This window comes from Trichechus manatus, unplaced genomic scaffold, assembly GCF_000243295.1.
Source record: "Trichechus manatus latirostris isolate Lorelei unplaced genomic scaffold, TriManLat1.0 scaffold00213, whole genome shotgun sequence".
In the NCBI taxonomy this organism is placed as follows: Eukaryota; Metazoa; Chordata; class Mammalia; order Sirenia; family Trichechidae; genus Trichechus; species Trichechus manatus.
Window position 1 is genome coordinate 2,960,278 of NW_004444149.1, and position 21,071 is coordinate 2,981,348.

Genomic DNA, 21,071 nt, shown 5'->3' on the forward strand with positions numbered 1-21,071 from the left:
GCTTTAAGGTATCTTGGAGCAAGGTGATTTTTATTTTATTTTTTTTCATCAGAAGCGACCAAACTAATATGATGAGACCTCTGTCCGAGACCAAACCATTGTCCCATCCTTTCTCTACCCCCTTCCCAACTACTCACAGAATGGATCATGGGCCCCTTTGTTGGGGTGACGACTTATTTGCTCTCCTGCCTCCTTTTTTAAAAAGACCGAAAAGAAAATGACGTTTTTGCCACTGATTTAGCCATATGAAACTCATCTCGTCACCCTGTTCTGGGTCTGAAGCTGCTGTCTGTCACAGTGCCATCTCAGAGTGCTTTGTATCAGCCAGTGCTGGAGAAATCTTGAATATCTGATGTACAAAACTTTTTTGAAATTTTCTATTATTTTGCAACTTTGCTTCTTTGGGGTTGGGGTGCACTGGCCACCCCATCTGGCTGTGAGTTCTCTCTACAGTCTGTAGGCTGGCAGTGTGCTGATCTTTTAAAATTCCCTCCCCCACCCAGCTCCCCCTTTTTGGTGAGGTTTCTGTGAGGTATGTTAGGTGTGCATCCTGCAGCTTATTGGCTTAAAATGTACTCGTTTGGTGTGGTCTCTTCTGGGGGCCAACGAGGAGAAAGAGAAACCAATAGTGCAACTGTTTTGATACTGAAAATTGACAAGTGTCTTTTTGAAATAAAGAACCAGTCCCTCCCACCCTCTGACCTGCTTGACTTTTATTTACTAAATCAAATGTGCTTTTTCCAGAGGGGCTGTAAGGTTTGGATGAAAAACTAGATTTTTGTGGGTGGTAACAACACAATTTAGTGGAGTGCACACACTTTGAAAGCAGACCAAAACTGGGTTCAAAACTAGGCTCTGAAATTCCTAGTTGTATGTCTTGATATAAACCATTTAGTTTCATCTGTGAGATAAAGATAATATGTATCATCAGGGTAATTCTGAAGATTAGAAATAATACTTATATCCCAGGTCTCTTAAACATCTTCAGGTTGAAGTATACATTTACTTTTAGAACCATATTCTTTCTTATAAACTATGGATTTAGGCTCAAGCATAACAACGTTTGTGAGGATGGCACAGAACTGGGCATTGTTTCGTTCTGTTGTACATAGGGTTGCGCTGACTCCATGGCACCTAACAACAACATACTTCTTAAACAATATATGATACTGAGCACATTGTGTGTGGTTTTAATAAACTTCCCTGATAGAGCCTTTGAATTAATATTCTGTTGGATATTTGGAGAAAACAAGTTAATTTAACAAGACGTGATCTCACAGTATTTGCTTGGAGACTGGCTATGTGTGAGTGGATAGCTTTCAGAGCTTCCTTTGAGACACCAGTGCCTGGCATTTCCGGTTCCTGGCCTTGAGGCCAGATATGAATCTGACTTCCTAGTAAAGTTAGTTTTTGTCGGTACTAGCGACACAGGTTCCTTGACGAAGTGCAGCTGTTTATACTAGAGACTGGAAATTTTTCCATTTAATAAGTACAGACCAATGCTGACTGGAAATTATTACCAAGAAAAAGGGGAAAAAAATTTTTTTTTTTTTTTTGGCTAGGAGCCAAATGCAAGGTAAGCAAAGAAAATTAAACTGAGGAAAAATTGTAATTTTTAGACTTTTCTGCCTGTGACTTTAAAAAGATCTGCCATCCAGTTATTTTGGAAAGTAGTCCCTTAAGCAGGTAGCTGGGTTTGTTCCTATCACTTGTTGTTTGCACTTGTCGCATCTGTGGTTTTGGTAACTGGCCTCCTTGGGAAGGAAGAGGGTCAATGTTTTATAGCTGGAAAAGAAGAAAGCAGCAAAAGGGCCCTGAAAACATCCAAACAAGATACTTTGAGCCCCCTAGATGCAAAATGGCGTCCACATGCTTCTAGTCTAGCCATGCTTTCTCAGTTCATTCTAAAAGTTCCCATGATGTTCGTTCGCTCAAAAAAAAAAAAAAACCCACTGCCATAGAGTCGATTCCAATTCATAGTGACCCTATAGGACGGAACTGTCTTTTCCGTTAGCAGTCATACCTCTTAACCACTGCGCCACCAAGATTTCCTCCTTCGCTAAAGCGCTTAATTAAAAAAAAAAAAAAAAAAAACTTCCCACAATTCCGAGTCTGAGGGCAGTCCGGGCCTCCGCTGACGTTACGCCTTGCGGATTGGCTGAAGTCGTGCTGAGGGCGTGGCCAGTGGTTGGGCGGGAACCTGAGATCCGGTGGTCGCCATGACTGGCTCTGTGGTGTCCAGGCCCCGAGGCTTAGGGCTGTTTTTCTGCTTACCTCTACATTATCTGTTGCTGCTTCTGTTTTTGCTTGGGGCCCTGGCAAACAAACTTAACGTTCCACAGGTGTTGCTACCCTTCTGCCGGGAGCCAGGCCGTGTACCCTTCCTGCTGGAAGCTCAGCGGGGCTGCTATACTTGGTGAGGGATGGAGAATCACGAGGATATGCACCCCCACACCATCCAATAACGGGGTGGAGGGGTTCACTCTGTAAGCCCTACAAGGAGTGCTGTGTGGTCACTTGGCGTGAAGGGGCCTATCCTGTAACAGGGTAGTGGCCAGACTCTCCTGATGTGGCATGTTCTTTGCATTGTGTGGGATATCCTCAGGTTGTGTGTGTGTCCATATGTGAGAAATTCTCTGGACGTGAGATTAGCCTTTTCATGGTGCGTGTGTTGGCAGGGTTAGTCGCTGTAGGAGCAGCGATTAGGGCACAGGGAAGCCTCTTAGGTGGGGTGGCTACCCCATGTGAGGGGCTTCCAATGTAAACAGGGTGAGAAGGAATTCTAAAGTATGAGGAACTTTTTTTAGGAGTAGAGAGAGACTTGGGGTATGAGATCTTGACTAAATAAGGTGAGCTGTTCAATGTGAAGGGGGTCCCAAAATATAATAGCTAATTACTGAGCACTTAACTAAGCACTCTGCATGTATTAACTCATTTAATTTACAGTCTTACAAAGTAAGTACTATTATTCACATTTTACAGATGAGGGACTGAGCCACAGAGACCATGAAGTGTATGCTTCTTGGAATATGACAAGATTCATCTTGGGTGGAGATGAGACCTACCTGGAATATAAAAATTTCCCTCATTATATGAGGGTATCCACTTGAAGTGTGAGGACAAGGGGTACTCAACTTGGGGATGATGACTTCCTAACTGAGTATGGAAAGATATGACTTCTTGGTGTGAGAGAACCCAAAGATAGGTTGTGAGGTTACCCAAGGTCTGAAGAAACCTAAATAAAATGAGCTCCAAAATATGAGAGTGTTCACTCTCAACCAGTTGCCATGGAGTCAGTTCCAACTCATGGCAACCCCATGTGTGCCAGAGAACTGTGTGCCATTGGATTTTGAAGGCTAATTTTTTGAAATAGATCACCAGGCGTTTCTTCTGAGGCATCTCTGGGTGGACTCGAACCCCAACCTTTTGGTTAGTAGCTGAGTGCATTATTTGTATAACGCAGGGACTCCAAGTTCACTCTGAAGTGGAGTAGATTTCCCTTTACTTTCTGCTAAGAGAAGCAATGAGGTTTATTCAGAATGAAAAGTTTCCCTCCCATTTTATAAGGAAGTATAAGGGAATCAGTCTTGTAAGATGACCCTGTGTGATGTGCTTCCTGACTGTGAGGATGAGTCAAGGAATCTAGCATTTGAAGCTGTTCCTTTCACCCATCTGAAAATATGAGCTTTTTCTCCATTTTTAAAATTTTCTTTGAGTTGGACTCACATCTCATAATTTAGGTGACTTTTCCAACTTAGATGTCAGGTGCTCAGTTTCGAGAATGAGAAAGCCCAAACTCTCGTTATTGAAAATACAACTTTAATCCTATTTTGACATACTGAGGGAGGAATGTAACATTAATCTTACTTTAAATATTAACAGAGGACTGTAACACTTCTGTGACTGCAGAAGAGACCGTTGGGAAAAGGCTCTGATCAGTTTCTCTGACTTTTAATTCTTATGTCAGTAAGCAATGTTCCTACTTTAAAGAGTCATTTAAATACATCTGGTAGTATATAACATGGAAGTACTACAGGAATCTGTGCTCCACCAAAAGTTAACTTTAACTCACGTTCTTTTTTCATACTCTTAAGTATTTTGTTCTCGCAGGCATTCCACCCATCATGATGCAGTTACTGTTGAACCTTTATATGAAAATGGCACCTTGTGTTCCCAAAGAGCTCTCCTTATTGCTAAATCCACCCAACCAATACGCCTCAGCAGTATTATTCTTGCTCGAGAGATAGGTATGTTGAGAGAAAATACTATGTAAGACTTGATCTGGGGTAGAGTTATCTGATGTCTCGTATCGATGGTTAACACAAATGGTGTTGGCTTCAAATGATGAGATGGATAGGGATTCCTGCATTATACCCGAAAAAACCAAACCCACTGCTGTCAAGTTGATTCCAACTCATGGCAACCCCATGTGTGTCAGAGTTAAATAGTGTTCCATAGGGTTTTCAGTGACTGATTTTTCAGAAGTAGATCTCCGTGTCTTTCTTTAGAGGCACCTCTGGGTGTACTGAAACTTTCAACCTTTCGGTTAGCAGCTGAGCACATTAACTGTTTGCACCACCCAGGGACTCCTTGTTAGAAATGTAAATTCTCATGCCTCACCCCACCCACTGTGGTTGAGTCCATTCTGACTCATAGCGACCCCCAGAGGGTTTCCAAGGCTGTAAATCGCTTACAGAAGCAGACTGCCACATCTTTTTCCCACGGAGCAGCTGGTGGTTTCAAACTGCCAACCTTTCAATTAGCAGTCGATCGCTTTAACCACTGCGCCACCAGGACTCTATCGGCCCCACCCCAGATCTGCTATATCAGAATCTCTGGGGTAGACCCAGGGATCTTTGTTTTAACAAGCTCTCCGGGTGATTCTTATACATACTAAAGTTTGAGAAGCTCTACACTAATTTGTTTCAGTCCAGAGCAGCTCAAGAAATTGTATTTGTATCCAAATAAGGCAAGAACTCTTTGTATTCTTGGGTTTCTGGCACTCATTGCCATATGTATAGGCCAGAAATATCAAAACAGCTTTAAATATTTTGATAAATGATAAAGCTATAATAGGTTACCAATGAGAAGTTCAGGGTGCTTAAAAAAAAAAAAAAACAACCAAACCTGTTGCCCGTGAGTCAATTCCAACTTACAGCAACGCTAGGTTTTCCAAGGCATAAATCTTTACAGAAGCAGACTGCCCCGTCTTTCTCCCTTGGAGCAGCTGGTGGGTTTGAAATGCAGAGCATTCATTAGCAGGTGAGTGTTTAATCACTGCGCCACCAGGGCACCTCCTCAAGGTGCTTAATATACTATATTTCGTGTAATTGAAGGTGTCATCCATCTATTTTAAGGCACACTATTATGTTCCACTAAAAAAGGAAAACATTGCCAATTAAGCTGGGTTTTTTTTCACTTGGAATTTTTATTTTATAGCTGCGGAAGGAACTCTTAGACTCAATTAGCTGATTATTCATGCCTAATAAAAAGGAAAACAGGAGTAAAATAAATTGATAAGCTATTCCTAAGACTACCTTACATTTCTGACTTTTCTGAATCACTTTTTGGCGGGGCATCATCAGTGTCTGTTTTTCCCCACAGCACCTTTCTCTGTGCCATTAAAAGCGTTAGTGATGTAGCATTTCTTAAAATAGTCAATTTTTTAAAAACACCTAAAAGCTGTAGGTGTTGGACTCTTAAGTGGGCATTGCAGTTAATATAGAGCTGATCTGTTTTTGTGTCCAGCTTTAGAAAGATGCTAAACACATCTGAGTCACCACCTTTCCTACCTCCTCCCCTTAACCATTTGATTCCTAGGGGAGAAAAGTATATTCTATTATTGTCCACCAGATTTTCTTCCAACCACTAATACCCATTCTACAAGTGTTGATGCTGGGCCTTTTAATGTTCTCACGCGTGCAAACAATGACAACTAGGTGATGGCTGCTACCTGGCTGACAGCGACTGTAACGTGTCATCACTTATAAGCTGTATCCCAACTTCAAATTTCTTAAAGTGTGAAAAAATTAGTGTCTTAAATAATCAATAAAATATGGTATATCTCTCATCTTTCAGGACCACGTCATGCATGGCAGCTACAATGGATAGAGGAGGGTACGGAGGTCAGAAAAGTATTGATTTGGTCAAATATACTATTTTCTATTTTCAGTAGTGACATTAATTACTCTTCAGGAATTCAATCTGATATCAAAAGATTTCATTCATACAAATGCTAGGAAATTTTTCAAATCTGGCTCTCAGCTTAATTTCTTCTATCTTGTGGTAACTGTTGCCAAGTTAAGTATCTTTAAATGGACTTGCCCAATTTTGCCACTAACACAGTTGTGCACCTAGATGATGGAAACATTGGTAACTGTTCAGTCTTGGTGTCTTACCAGGTGCATTCCCATCTGAGTGGGGACGGGCACTCTAAAGGGGGACGGGGTTCGAGGCATTTTGAGAGGGAAGCACCTGCCTAGGAGAAACTGTTCATTCGTTTGATAAGTATTTATTGAGTTGCCTACTAACCATAAGTCACCCGTAAAATTGAAAGGATTTAAGCACTTTTTTGGTGTTTAGGTGCTTAGAATTTTATTTACGATGTTTTTGGTGGTGGCATAGTAGAGAAGATTAGTGGCTCTGACAGACATGATGGATAGGAGAGACTTGAGGTAGGCATGTTCCATTTGATAAGAGTGCTAGATTTTTTATAAATTTTGTTTTGTTTGCAAAACATTCAAAGAATATAAAAGATTATATAGTGAAAAGTAAAATTTTCTCTAACCTCAGTGCTCCAAGAGGCAACCACTTTTCTATGTCCTTCCAGAGATCATCTATAACTATATGAATTTACCTTTTTGTGGTGGGAAATCTAGACTTTTAACCTTAGGTACAGGACTGGGAGAGGAGTTTGGAGATGCAGGCATAATTTTGGGTGAAAAAACTCACAGAGGATGAAGAAAGGGTTTGGACACCTGGAAGATTTTGACTGGTAGAGAGATGGGGTGAATGAAATGGCAGAATCAGTAGTTCTGCTTTGTGCCCAGCCCATGGTGGTGGTTGAGTAAATACTCAAGATTGACAAGCAACTGCAGTGGAGGATAATCAGGATACTTAGAAGAAATATCAAATATTTAACTTACCTGCTTTTGGAAGCTAGGATAAATTAGGGGCAGACGGGAAACATTTGTTATTCCCGCTCCCTCTTTCTGTCTCTGGCTCTGCATCCCGTTGGTTCCCAGTCCTGACTTTATTTTCGTAGTTTTTTTCTTTCTTTCTTCATCTTCTTGTATCAGCTTTCTTCCTCTCTGTCTCATTTTCTTTCTTTATTACCCGACTCCATTGTGGACCTGAAAATAAGAATTTTTTGAATATTATTTATTTATTTCCTCTTAGTTTTAAAAGCAGATAAGTTAAACATTTGATATTTATTCTGACCAATATAAATTTTACTTGTAAACCATCCAAAGTGATTTTTTTTTCCTCCTTATCATCAGTGACCCTGTCCTGAAAAACTGCCTGCTGTTGAAGTAGTCAGATGGGTAGGTATTGTGCACACAAGGGCTTTTCATATTTTCTCTGTAAGGTTGTAGTTGCTTCTGTTCTGCCATTGCTCTGCATATTTCTTAGTTGAAGAAAGGAATTTAATTTCCCATTTAACTAGTGCTAGGTTATCCAGTGCCCCTAAATATCTAGTGTGTGTATTATCTGAGCTCACCCTGCCTTCCTTTTTTCCCTTCCCCCCTACTTCCTTCCCTCCCTTCCCTTCTTCTTCCCTTCCTCCCTCTCTTCCTTTCTTTCTTTTTCTTTTTCCTGTTTGTTGACCTTTCTCCTGTAAACAAGAGGACGGAAGCATAAAATGGTTATTTTCATTATTTGTTAGCATTTCTGGTAAAATCTGTTTTCTTTTTTAATGATTTATTTTTTATTGTTGCTGTTGAGAATATACACAGCAAAACATGCACCAGTTCAAGTTTGTGCAAGTACAATTCTCTGACATAGATTACATTCTTTGAGTTGTGCTACCATTCTCACCCTCCTTTCTGAGTTGTTCCTCCCCCATTAACATAAACTCACTGCCCCCTAAGGTTCCTGTCTAACCTTTTGAGTTGCTGTTGTCAGTTTGATCTCATATAGATAGATCTTAAAAGAGCATAATGCTCAAGTCTGGTAAAATCTTGATTAAGGGAGAGTTTGAATAAAATTTTTTAATTTTATACCGGATTTTGTTTTATTTTATTCTACTTTAAGTGAAAGTTTACAATTCAAGTTAGTCTCTCATACAAAAATGTATGCATACATTGTTATGTGACACTAATGGCTCTCCCTATACTGTGACAGCACACTCCTCCTTTCCACCCCTGATTTCCCGTGTCCATTCAGCCAGCTCCTGACCCTCTCTGCCTTCTTATCTCACCTCTGGACAGAAGGTACTCATCTAATCTCATGTATCTACTTGAGCTAAGAAGCACACTCCTCGCGAGTATCATTTTATGTCCCATAGTCCAGTCTGATCTTTGTCTGAAGAGTTGGCATCGGGAATGGTTTTAGTTCTGGGTTGACAGTCCAGGTACCATGCTTTCCAGAGTTCCTCAAGTCTCGGTCAGACCATTAAGTCTGGTCTTTTTAGTAGAATTTGAGTTCTGCACCCCACTTTTCTCCTGCTCCATCAGGGTCTCTCTGTTGTGTTCCCTGTCAGGGCAGTCACTGGTGGTAGCCGGATACCATCTAGTTCTTCTGGTGTCAGGCTGATGCTGTCTCCAGTTTATGTGGCCCTTTCTGTCTCTTGGGCTAATACTTTCCTTGTGTCTTTGGTGTTCTTCATTCTCCTTTACTCCAGGTGGGTTGGGACCAATTGATGCATCTTAGATGGCTGCTTGCTAGCTTTTAAGACCCCAGATACCACTCACCAAAGTACGATGCAGAACATTTTCTTAATAAACTTTGTTATACCAATTGACCTAGATGTCCTCTGAAAGCATGAAATTTTATACCAGATTTTAATACATATTTTTACATCCCATATGCCCAGATTTTTGAGAATTGGTCAGTTATCTTCTATTTTGATAACTATGTTCTTTCTAGTATGGTGTACACTAGCTAAATTCTTCTATCCTTCAGTCATTGATATAGTAGAAAGCATTTGGGGAAGAGAAGCTGGAGTTTTTTTTAATTGTTAACTTTACTCATTACCGTAAAACTCTCACTGAACTACTCCCTTTACCATCCCTGGAACTCTTCCTTAATGGTAGATTCTACCAGCTTATCCCGTGAGATTCTTGTCCATAGACTCCCATGTCTTGGTCTTCAGTTCTTCTAACTTCAGGTTCTGTTCTTCAGTTAAATATTGATTGCGTAGAAGATTAATTTTTAAAACTTTTTATTTTAAGTAATTTTAGATTTACAGAAAAGATACAAAGATGGTACGGAGTTCCCATATTCCCCTCACCTAGTTTCCCCTAATGTTAAGATCTTACATAATGATAATACAATTATCAAAATTAAGAAATGTACATTGGTACAATACTATAAATTATGGACTTTGTCTAGATTTCACCATTTTTCCCACTAACGCCCTTTTCCACTGTAGGATTCAATCCAGGCCACCACGTTGCTAAACTAAGTTGTCATGTCTCCCCTTTGTCTCCTTGGATCTGTGACGGTTTCTCAATCTTTCCTTGCTTTCATGACCTTGACACTTTTGAAGAGTATCGGTCAGGTATTTTGTAGAATGTCCCTCAATTTGGGTTTATCTGATGTTTTCTCATGATTAGACTGGGGTCATGAATTTTTGGGAAGGAAACTACAGAAATGAAGAACACTTCTTATTCATCATATCAGAGAATATAATGATACCAGCATTTATTTATCACTGGTGATGTTAAACTTGATCACTTGGTGAAGGTGGTGTCTGTCGGGTTTCTCCATCGTAGAGTTAACATTTTCCCCATTCCGTGTGCTGTTCGTTAGAAACAAGTCACTAAGTACAGCCCACACTAAACTTCACCTCCTGGAGGAGGAGTGAAAAACACCACCCAAAACCCAAACCCCAAACCCCTTTGCCGTTGAGTCGATTCCAACTCATAGCGACCCTATAGGGCAGAGTAGAACTGCCCCATAGGGTTTCCAAGGAGTGGCTGATGCCTTTTTGGTTCACAGCCAAGCTCTTAACCACTGTGCCACCAGGGCTCTGAAACCACCACGGTAATTAATAAATACTTGCGAGGTGATACTTCGAGGCTATGCAAATATCCTATTTCTCTTTAAAGCTTAGCGTTAGTTTTAGCATTTATCAATGAATCTTGCCTGTAGCAGTCATAATTGTGGTATTCTAACTGTGATTTTCTATTTTCTTCATTCCTTCTACGTTCATCATCTCGGATGCAAGAGAGATTTGTCCCTTCTCCCCCAGTTATTTATTTATTTAAGCATTATTTACATCAGTATGGACTCGTGGCTATTTGGTTTATTCTTTGGGTTATAATCCCATACTGTAATTTTTTTTTCCCTCCATTTGTTTCCAGCTTTGGCCCTTGAGAGCTCTTTCAGGCTGGCTCCTGTGTCCTTTGGACTTGCCCCCCGTCTCTATTTATTTATGAAAAAAATTTTGTTAAAATCCTTTTTTACTTTCTGGCTCTACAAGATATACCAGGCTCATCCTGTATTTTCCCTGCTCTAGCCCTAGACTCAGCCATTTCTTTAGGGAGTCCTGGTTCCTTTTATTAGAGAATGGTATTTAAAAACCAAAATCTGAATGCTAGTCTGCTGGTTTCTACTGGGTCGTTACTGCTTTTAGGCCCTCTCAGCAGACAGTGTTAAGAAATATATGTACAGTATATATACTAACACATGTATACACACATTAAGAAAACAAAACAAAACAAAACCCATTACCATCGAGTCAATTCCGATTCAGAGCGACCCAATAGAACAGAGTAGAAGTGCCCCATAGGGTTTCCAAGGAGTGGCTGGTGGATTTGAACTGCTGACTTTTTGGTTAGCAGCCGAGCTCTTAGCCACTGTGCTACCAGGACTCCATATACACATATCTATGTTGATTTCTATATGTCTGCATATATGTTAAACATGGGTTCATACTAATAACTTTGCTGCTAATCCTGCACCCCAGGGTTCATTCTAGCCTTCCTCTCTTGCTTATTTGTAACTTTTTTCTCTGAAAGTGAAAGGCTTTTCATTATCTACAATATATTTACTTATTTGTTCAACCCTAGTGTATAAATAGTTTCAAGATGATTAATTCAAATTTAATATTTTTTTTGTGAAAAAGTGTAGCTTTTCCTGAGATAAGCATATTTGGTGTACCTTAGCCTTTGGTTAGGGGCATTTACCTGTATTATCTGATTAACATTCTCCTTTGATCTTAAAATTCCATGAAACCAGATCCATGGACAGGGACAGAGTTTACCCCTCATGTCCCTTTAGTAATTTTGGATACTATAGCGGCAGTGACTTTGCTTTTTGTTACTTGTGGATAAAGCGAAAACTACCAGTGTATAAATAGTACAGTGGAATGGGGCGGTTATGTAGACGGTTTTCTAATCTGTGGTAAATGTGGTAGGAGGGAGTGTTTTAAAAGATAATAGTACAAAACAATGTATTTCATTCTCATTTCATCCTGTACTATTTTAGTTAGAGTTTCTGAATTTCATTATGGGTGTATTAACTGGTACTCTGGTCTCATACAGTGGTTCCCAGGCTCTTTAATCTTGTGGTTCAGAAAAAAAAGTTGAAAATGAGAGAGAGAGAGGGAGAGAAGTTGATTGTCACTTTTTTACTTTCCTAAATAAATAAATTTTTAAAAGTCTACTAACATTATCATTTCATAATAGAAAAACGTTTTAACATGAGAAAGTAGAACATGATATAAGAATGAAGTATAGTCCTCTAAAGTGAATACATTTAATTTTACTACTTGCTATTTTTTTCTTATTTTTATCATTTTTCCATGACCAGTAAAAACATCATCACAGGTTAGTGTTTGGGAATCACTGGTAGCGTCTCTTGCTATAAACAGAAGACCTTATGCTTTATGCTGTTCTATAGGTAAAAGTGGTCTCTATGGTTTTTTCCACAGGTGAAAGCAGCTGTTGTAAGCCTTTCTTTCTTTTTCATAATCTTTAGAATCTGCTTCAGAGTATTTGAGGTATTTAATAGATTCATGACCTGTTGAATTAAATTCTCAGTTTTTGGGTTCATCCTAGTGACTGACCACGAACTGCGCTGTGACGTTAAGGTTGATGTGATACACAGCATTGAGATCGTATCTCGAGTCCGGGAGCTCTATGTGGATGATTCACCACTGGAACTGATGGTCAGGGCATTGGATGCCGAAGGTAATCAACTTCAGAGGAGTCAACAAAATTGCCTAAAATACAATAGTACTTCCTTTGTGTTTAACGCTTGAAAACAGGAATTTGAGAGAGAAACGTAGACTGGGAATAATGTTTCTTTTCTCATACGGAGCTCACATAGATGAGGAATTAGTAATTCTGAGTATAGTTCAACAAGTAGCTCCATGCTTTCATAAAATCTTTCCTTCAATAGTATTGGTCGTCTCAGAACTTTTCATAAATATCCAAATTCTGCCACTGAGTTTCTGCTGACGGTCTGTAGATCAATAATTCAGAATATTTCTTTTTTAAAATCTATTGCTAGCTGTGTCTTGATCAGTCCCCTTGCAGTAGGCCTGAAGAATTAAATGTAAACCATGAGGAAGTTTTATAATTTTGAGTTAATGTTTCTTGAGACTGGTTTTATATTGCTTTTAGCATACTGTCTTAGTGATGCAACATGGTATTAAAAATGTTTAAATTTACTGCGTCTTTCTTTGTAAACTATTTACTAAAGAGTAATTTTTTGCATCTGAAAAAAGAACATATTAGAAATATTCTGGAATCTAATGTTTATAAAAATTTATGTTAAAGGGACCAGGATGAAGGATGCCTGTCAACCATAAGGTAGACTGTAAGGTAGTCTTTATGCAGAAAGAAACAGAGCGTGGCATAATTTTTGTCAATCAAAAGTTAATCGATTTGAGTCCTTTTTGCTTCTTGAATGTTTGTGCAGTAACAGCACCTATATTCTTTGTGTAGAGATTTCCCTGGAGTATGCGTTTAATTCATTAATGATAATGCTTCTATTTGCTAATGAAAGAGGCCTAAGAATCATTTTTTAGTTAGGTTTCCCTGTCTTGTTAAAGATAGCTGAATGTTTTTGAATATGTAATTCTTGTCTGCTTTTGGCTTGCTCTACAGGAAATACTTTTAGTAGTTTGGCAGGGATGATGTTTGAGTGGAGCATTGCCCAGGATAACGAGTCAGCAAGAGGAGAACTGTCTAGCAAAATTAGGTAACCTTGAAACCAAACATAAGCCATCTGATTTTGAGGGAGACATCTGCCATCGAGTAGGACACTGAACAGCAACCATTTGTGTGGGCTTTGCTGACTGGACTTTTTTGGAATAGATCAATTCACCAGGGGAAATGTCTATGATAGAATGACGTACGGTATGGATGTAGGTATCTTTGTGATAGCTTACCTTGAGCCACTATAGAGGAGTTCATGAGCTCAGGACTACACAATTATTTGAGCCAGGTGTGTCTTCTGGCAGTTTTATTGCTAATGCCATCTGCACATAGTGAAAGAGTGAGTGGGATAATAGTATGAAATTTTGTCTTTAGTGTTAAGAAATAGCCCTCAGTCCAAGGTTTAGTCTCACAACAGTTTTAACCAGAGGGACATTACTTTTCTTATGGAAAAAATAAATTTTAAAATGTTTTACACTCTGTGGGCCTTGAGCAGACTGTTTAAAATCTCTTGGGGGTATATACCCAAGAAGACTTGAAAGCAGGGACTCAAACAGGTATTGTACACCAGTGTTCATCGCAGCACTATTCACAACAGCCAAAAGATGGGAACAACCCAAGTTGTTTGGATGATGGATAAAGAGGAATGAATAAACACAATGCGGTCGATACGTACAATGCAGTATTATTTAGCCATAAGGAAGACTGAAGTTCTGATACATGCTATGACATGGATGAACCTTGAAAACATTACTCTGAGTAGAAGAAGTCAGACCCAAAAGGACAAATATTGTATGATCCCAATTATATGAAATATCTAGAACAGGCAAATGCATAGAGACCAAGACCGGGTGGGTGTCTTAGTCATCCAGTGCTGCTACAACAGAAATACCACAAGTGGATGGCTTTAACAAAGAGAAATTTATTTCCTCACAGTTAAAGTAGGTTAAAAGTCCAAACTCAGGGCATCACCTCCAGGGGAAGGCTTTTTCTCTCTATCGGTGTTCTGTTTGGTGTTCCCCCGGACTAGGAGCTTCTCTGTGCAGGGACCCCAGTCCAAAGGATGTGCTTTGCTCCCGGCAGTGCTTTCTTGATGGTATGAGGTCCCTGACTCTCTGCTTGCTCCCCTTTCCTTTTATCTCTTGAGAGATAAAAGGTGGTGTAGGCCACACCCCAGGCAAACTCCTTTACATTGGTTGTGACCTGGGTAAAGGTGGTGTTACAATCCCACCCTAATCCTCTTTCACATAAAATTACAATAACAAAATGGAGGCCAACCACACAATTCTGGGAATCATGGCCCAGCCAAATTGATACACACATTTTTGGGGGGACATAATTCAAACCATGACAGAGGGGAAGGGGAAATTATTGATTTCTAGGAAGAATGATGAAAAAAATGGGAAATGCATAGTGGTGATAAATATGAAACATGGTGAACCTAATTAATATCACTGAATTGTACATGTAAAAATGGCTGAGATGGCAAATGTTTTGTTATATATATTTTACCACAATAAAAAAGAAAACAAAAACCCTTTCAGGGCCTTTTGGAAGAAAATTAATTGTTTGATTTTGCTAGAAAAAGATCTTATTTTATTTCTTTAGGATTCTGAAATACTCTGAAGCAGAATATTCTCCCCCAGAGTATATAGCTGAGATGGAAAAAGAAGACAAACAAGGAGATATGATTTTGGTGTCTGGTATCAGGACTGGTGCTGCCGTTGTAAAAGTTCGAATTTATGACTCATTCTATAAGGTAAAGTTCGTGCTGTAAACTTTTATCTAACAGTCTTGTCTATGGAAAATACAGTTTCTTACATATCTGTAGTAGAAGCCCTCTATCCTGACATAATTTGGACCAGTAATTGTTCATTTAACTGAAAAAGTCATTTGAAGTGGGTAAGCATAAAAAAATACTTGTCTTCTTTAAACATTTTATTACCTAATTACAATTACAAATACAACTGGCATTTTCTCTTAAAACATGTAACTGCATTTCATTACCAGTCCTTTGATGTAGGCCAAAGGTCCTTTTTTGAGCAGGAACTCACTGATAGAAATCTACATACTCTTTCTTGCAGAAAATACAGTTTCTAGTTTCCTTTCTTTTATATCGAGTGAAAATTTAGACATGTGTGAGGCAGTGTGAGTGCAGAATCTGTACTTTTTAAAGGATTTCTTCCCCAATTTTTTACATTTCTCACCTACACCTAATTCAATAGCATATTTTAGCACCTTGCCTTCAACTGATATCCAAAACGTTTAAATTTTTGTAGAAACAACGGCTCTCTCTCTTTTCATAGTGGCGGTGGATGTTTTAATGTAATTATAAATACAATTGGCATAAACAGGTTTGGGCGCAAGCAGCTATCTTTTGGTAAGCATTTAATTCAACTGGGGGGAACAGAAGTGTGTGGACATCCTAGAGAACAGCCTCCTGACCTCACGTTGGGTAAGCCTTCCCGAGATCAGTATATTCAGCAGGGAATGGAGAGCAGCTTCATCTGGAAAGTCAGTTAATTGGAAGTTGGCTAGGAGAGTTTCCGTGACATACAGTCAAGTCTTACCTCTTTCCATTTCAGCATATTTACCTTATTTACCTACGGCTTCTCCTTCAGAAGACTTTTTTTTTTTTTTTAAATTGTGCTATAGGTGAAAGTTTACAGCTCAAGTTAATTTCTCCTTTAAAAATGAATACACATATTGTTTTGTGACATTGGTTGCAATCCCCATAATGTGACAGCACACTCCCCCTTCCCACGTCAGGTTCTCTGTGTCCATTCGACCAGTTCCTGTGCCTTCCTGCCTTCTCATGCTGCTTTTGGACAGGAGCCGCCCATTGGCTCTCATATGTCTGATTGAACTAAGAAGCACATTTCCTCACGTGTATTATTTTTTGTTTTATGGTCCTGTCTCATCCTTGTCTGAAGAGTGGGCTCTGGGAATGATTTCAGTTCTGGGTTAACAGCACATCCAGGGCCCATAGTTCTGGGGGTTCCTCCAGTCTCTGTCAGACCATTAAGTCTGGTCTTTTTATGTGAATTTGAGTTGTGTTCTACATTTTTCTCCTGCTCCGTCCGGGTCTTTCTGTTGTGTTCCCTGTCAGGGCGGTCATTGGTGGTAGCCCGGCACCATCTAGTTCTTCTGTTCTCAGGCTGGTGAAGTCTCTGGTTTATTTGGTCCTTTAGTCCTTTGAGGACTTTTCATTTTTTATTCTCAGTCTGAGTGACTTTAAGATTCATGATCACATTTTATGGCTAACTGGAATGGTGACTCATGGTTGGGAGAACATTTTTTTAATCTTTATAAAATATTTTGAAATAAACATGTAAGAGGTAAGCTTTTTACAAGCAAGATGACCTTGAGGATTTTGACTATGGAAATGTTGCTTTTTCTTTTTTCCTTCTCTTTTAGAAAGTGGCGGCAGCATTGGTACGTCTGCTTGTTCTGGAGAGCATATTTCTTATACCATCACATGATGTCTATCTCCTAGTAGGAGCATATATTAAATACCGAGTTGCAAAAATGGTTCAGGCAAGAATGACGGGTAAAGTAATTCATCTTTTCTAAGCCTCACATTTCCCAAATCCCTTCTGCTGACAAGAACAAAAGAAGCAACGTCACAGTACGCATACAAAATAGTTCTTTGGGTTTTTAGGTTTTGTGATAAAATAGTCCTTATTTGGTGTACTTGAGCTAATGCTGCACAGAGATAATCCCTATATCTTGAACAGGAAAATGGCATAGTTAGGCCACTTAGCTCCAGTGCCTATGGGCATCTGAATTCTCTATTAAAATAACAACCAAAAATTTACCAGATTTTGTGAGCAAGTGAAGATGCTACTTACTGGGAAGAAGGGACTTGAATGATACTTTGAAAGTCTTTGTAAACGTTGTTTCCTGAGAAATCCAGTTCATTAACTGAAAACTTAATGCTCTTATGGATCCCCAATCCCAGTGCGTTTATAGCGTGCATTGGCCCCACTAACATTAATTCTTTCTTGACTTACCTAGTGGCATTTTCTACAGCTATTCTCAGATCACCAATTTTTAGGAATATAAGCATATCCCAACAATAAACTCAAATAATATTCCCCGAGAAATGGCTACATGTAGCAATTCATCACAGTGGGAAAGAAGTTAGAAGCAGATCATACTGTTAAGGCTGCTTCCTGATCTTCCTCTTATAACTGTCTGTTGAAATGGCTAGCTACTGTTATTGCATTTATGTGTCTTTCATATCTTACAGAGGTGGAATTTCCCCTGGAACATTATACATTGGAATTGCAAGACCACAGAGCTGCCTATAATCGGTCTCTTTCTGAGACAGTGGCTTTACTGGACGAGAAAACAGTCACGGTGACTGCAGTCCAGCTGGGCCAAACTAATCTTGTTTTTGTCCATAAAAGTATCCTTTTTTTAAAGTTTTAGCTGCCAACCTTTGCCTGCCTGGCATAGAAGACATGATCCTTGGTTAAATAACTTATTAAGAGTGATTAATACGGTGGAACCTGTGAGAGCCGGAACTCGACAGGACTGCCTTGTTTTTCTGGGTCTCACAAGCTTGCATCCCTTGACAGGGTGCATGCAGTCTTACCACTTTTCTGTCACTCTCTGTTAGTGGAAATATTTGCATTTTCCTTCTCTGACAGATTTCCGCCTTACACAGGTTTTGGCTTTTGCAGGTTTTACTGTTACACTACACTGATTTTCTATAGGTTTCCTATTCCACTATCAATTATTATTGTCATAATTTCTAACAGGGTAGACAGAGGAAAGGAGAGTAGTTGAACTTGGGATCTGTTGACTTCAGTGCTTATTTGCAACCTTAAATTATTATTAGGAGACTCTGGGTGGGGGGGAATGGAGTTTGAAAGAACCTAAGTGAATTTGATTTAATTTACTCTTTTCCTTTTTTCCCATGAGTAATTGAGAAAAGATGGCGTTGTCTACAATAGATGCCCAATTAATATTTGCTCAATTGAATTCAATGTAATTTTCTTAAAATGCACTAAACTGCTCTGTAAGGATTGAACAAAGAGAGAGATACGTAGGGCTCCATTATAGTCAATGAAAACAAAACAATGAAGATTTAAATTCTCAGAAAATTGAAACACGATTTGGACTCCATTTGTCGGTGTTTTACTAGGAAATATTTCCTATTTTTTGAATATTTGTATTTATTCAACAAATACACATTATATTCCATCGATATCCTCAACATTGTTCTAAGTGCTTGGAATACAGACTGTTATTTTACCCAGGGTAGTCAGAGATGTTCTCTCTGATAAGGTGACGTTGGAGCAGTGAGCCATGCAGGTATCTGGGTGAAAGAGCTCCAGGAAGAAGAAATAGCAATTGTGAAGGTTCTGAGGCAGGAGCGTGTTCGGCGTGGTTAAGGGACAGCAAAGCTGAAGTGCAGTGAATCCAGGGAATGTAGCAGGAGAGGAATGGCGTGGGGTGAGGTCGAGCATGTGATCATGTAGGGCCTGGTAGGCTTACCCTGATAGGATTCCATCAGGCTTGAAAGGAATTTCTTGTAGAATACTGTTGTCATTAGGTACAGTCCAGTCAATTCTGACTCATAGCAACCCCACTGGACAGAGTAGAACTGCCCCATAGGGTTTTCTTGGCTATAATCTTTGCGGGAGCAGATCACCAGGTCTTTCTCCCATGAAGCTGCCAGGTGGGTTTGAACTGCCAACCTTTTGGTTAGCAGCCAAGCGCTTAACTGTTGTGCCACCAGTTAGCTGTTTATATTATTTGTCTAAAATATATTAAGGAGGATCAGTTGGTCCAAAGTTCTTTAGTCATTTTAAGGTGCCTGGGACATTTGTCAACAAATACAGTAGTACAGCGAAACCTGCGAAAGCCAGAACCTATGTAAGGAGGAAACCTGTTAGAGAAGTAAAACTCAAATATTTTCCACTAAAACGAGCGATAGAAAAGTGGTAAGACTACACTCTGTCAAAGGCAGACCCGGAAAAACAATGCAGTCCCGCTGAGTTCCAGCTCTCACAGGTTTCATTGTACCTACGAAATCAAAACAGTCATTCAGTATTTTTGAGCCACAGCTATGTCTCAGGCACTCCCCTGAATTCCCCAGGCTGGCTTAGATGATTTTTTTTTTTTTTCCATATTCTCAGTTCCTAGTGTTGTTTCTTCCAAGATAGCAAATATTAAAATACATTATAATCGTATGTCTTTTTCTTGAGGACATGGATGGTGATTATCCATAATTTGTCCCAGCATCTGGCATAGGGTGGCTGGAGGTACTGTTCCTGGAGACGGGAATATAAGAGAGGGAGCAGGTTTAAGGGAAAATATAATGAGTTTCGTTTTCCGCATGTTAACTGGAAGTGCCTGGAGGACAGACATCCGAGCGGAAATTTTCATTATGCAGTTGGAGGAAGAAGATTCAGGATGACTATAGATATTTGAAAGTTAGCAGCTTCTAGGTAGGTGATAGTTGAAGCCAGCACTGTAGACAGTCACCTGGGGGAGCATACAGAGTGAGAGAAGAGGGCCCCAAACCGAGCTGTGTAATGCCAGCTTCAGGTGGAAGAAGAGGAACGCTAAAGGAGGCCCAGAAGGAATGTTTAAAAGGTAGTCAGAAACCAGGAGAGGGGTTTCATGGTAACCAAGTGAGGAATTTAGGAAGAGGAGAATGTTCAGCAGATGAAACGCGGTAGAGAGGTCAAGTAAGATAAGATTGAAAGGACCTTTTGGCTGTAGTAACTAGGATGTCTTGGGCCACTTTTTCAGTAAAAACAGCTTGGCTATAAAAAGGAGGAGAAAAACTAAGGTAGAAGTTTGAAAAGAACATATGGAGGACTTTTTTAAGATAGGACAAACTTGATCGTGCCTGTAAGTTCGGCAGAGCGAGAGAGATGGTAAAGATAAGGGAGAAAACAGGGTCAGCAGATGGAGCGAGTTTTCTGAAAGGCAAGAGGGAATGAGATAGGAACACAGGAGGAAAGGACAGAGCAGCGGAAGGATATCTTCCTCTGGTCAAGGAGGAATGAATGAGAGACCTGTCGCTATTTGTTTCCTCATCTGTAAAATGAAAAAGATGTTGTGGTTCTGAATTTCCACCTAAAAACCCAAACCCATTGCCATCAAGGCAATTCTGACTCATAGCGACCTTATAGGACAGAGTAGAACTGCCCCATAGGGTTTCCCAGGAGCGGCTGGTGATTCGAACTGCAGACCTTTTGGTTAGCAGCCGAGCTCTTAACCACTGCGCCACCAGGGCTCTGAATTTCCATCTAGCTCTTGTATTTTACGACTATTACATTCGAGTACATATTAGAACCAGACCTAATTGGCACAGAGTTGCCTATACAGTCTTTAGAAGAGTTACTTCAAAGAATAGATGAAACTAATCTCTACTTAGCATATCAACTATATGTATATCAATAGCTCTTTTAGTGTGCCTGAGGCAGCCGTGTAAGTTTGATCCCCTAAGTAGATTAAATGTTATTTCACTTCCATTATCACTGTAGATAATGTAGTAATAAATTGTAGCCTAGTCCATGACTGAATTAATACAACTTCTAAATTGGTGTTCTTTGAATTAATGAGTTTTCTGTTCAGTCAACTCTCAGTTATCCACAAAGAGCAGAAATAATTTCTTTTTAGCTCTTGGATGTAGTATATTGTTATTTTTTAAGAGGGAAATACATTCCTAATCAAGGAGCCCTGGTGGTGCAAGGGAGCCTTGGTGGCGCAGTGGTTAAG

General features: G+C 39.6%; 1 protein-coding gene across 1 annotated transcript in view; it reads left to right on the forward strand.

The window, feature by feature from the left end:
• Positions 1 to 1,975: 1,975 nt before the first annotated feature.
• Positions 1,976 to 21,071, forward strand: part of NUP210L (nucleoporin 210 like) — a 115,969-nt gene continuing 96,873 nt past the window's right edge. The window contains exons 1-7 of the mRNA XM_004388580.2: positions 1,976 to 2,416; positions 4,111 to 4,247; positions 12,225 to 12,356; positions 13,278 to 13,371; positions 14,937 to 15,087; positions 16,746 to 16,878; positions 17,581 to 17,739. Of these exons, the coding sequence (XP_004388637.1) occupies positions 2,220 to 2,416; positions 4,111 to 4,247; positions 12,225 to 12,356; positions 13,278 to 13,371; positions 14,937 to 15,087; positions 16,746 to 16,878; positions 17,581 to 17,739 (1,003 nt within the window). The 5' untranslated portion in view covers positions 1,976 to 2,219. The remainder of the gene's footprint in view (positions 2,417 to 4,110; positions 4,248 to 12,224; positions 12,357 to 13,277; positions 13,372 to 14,936; positions 15,088 to 16,745; positions 16,879 to 17,580; positions 17,740 to 21,071) is intronic.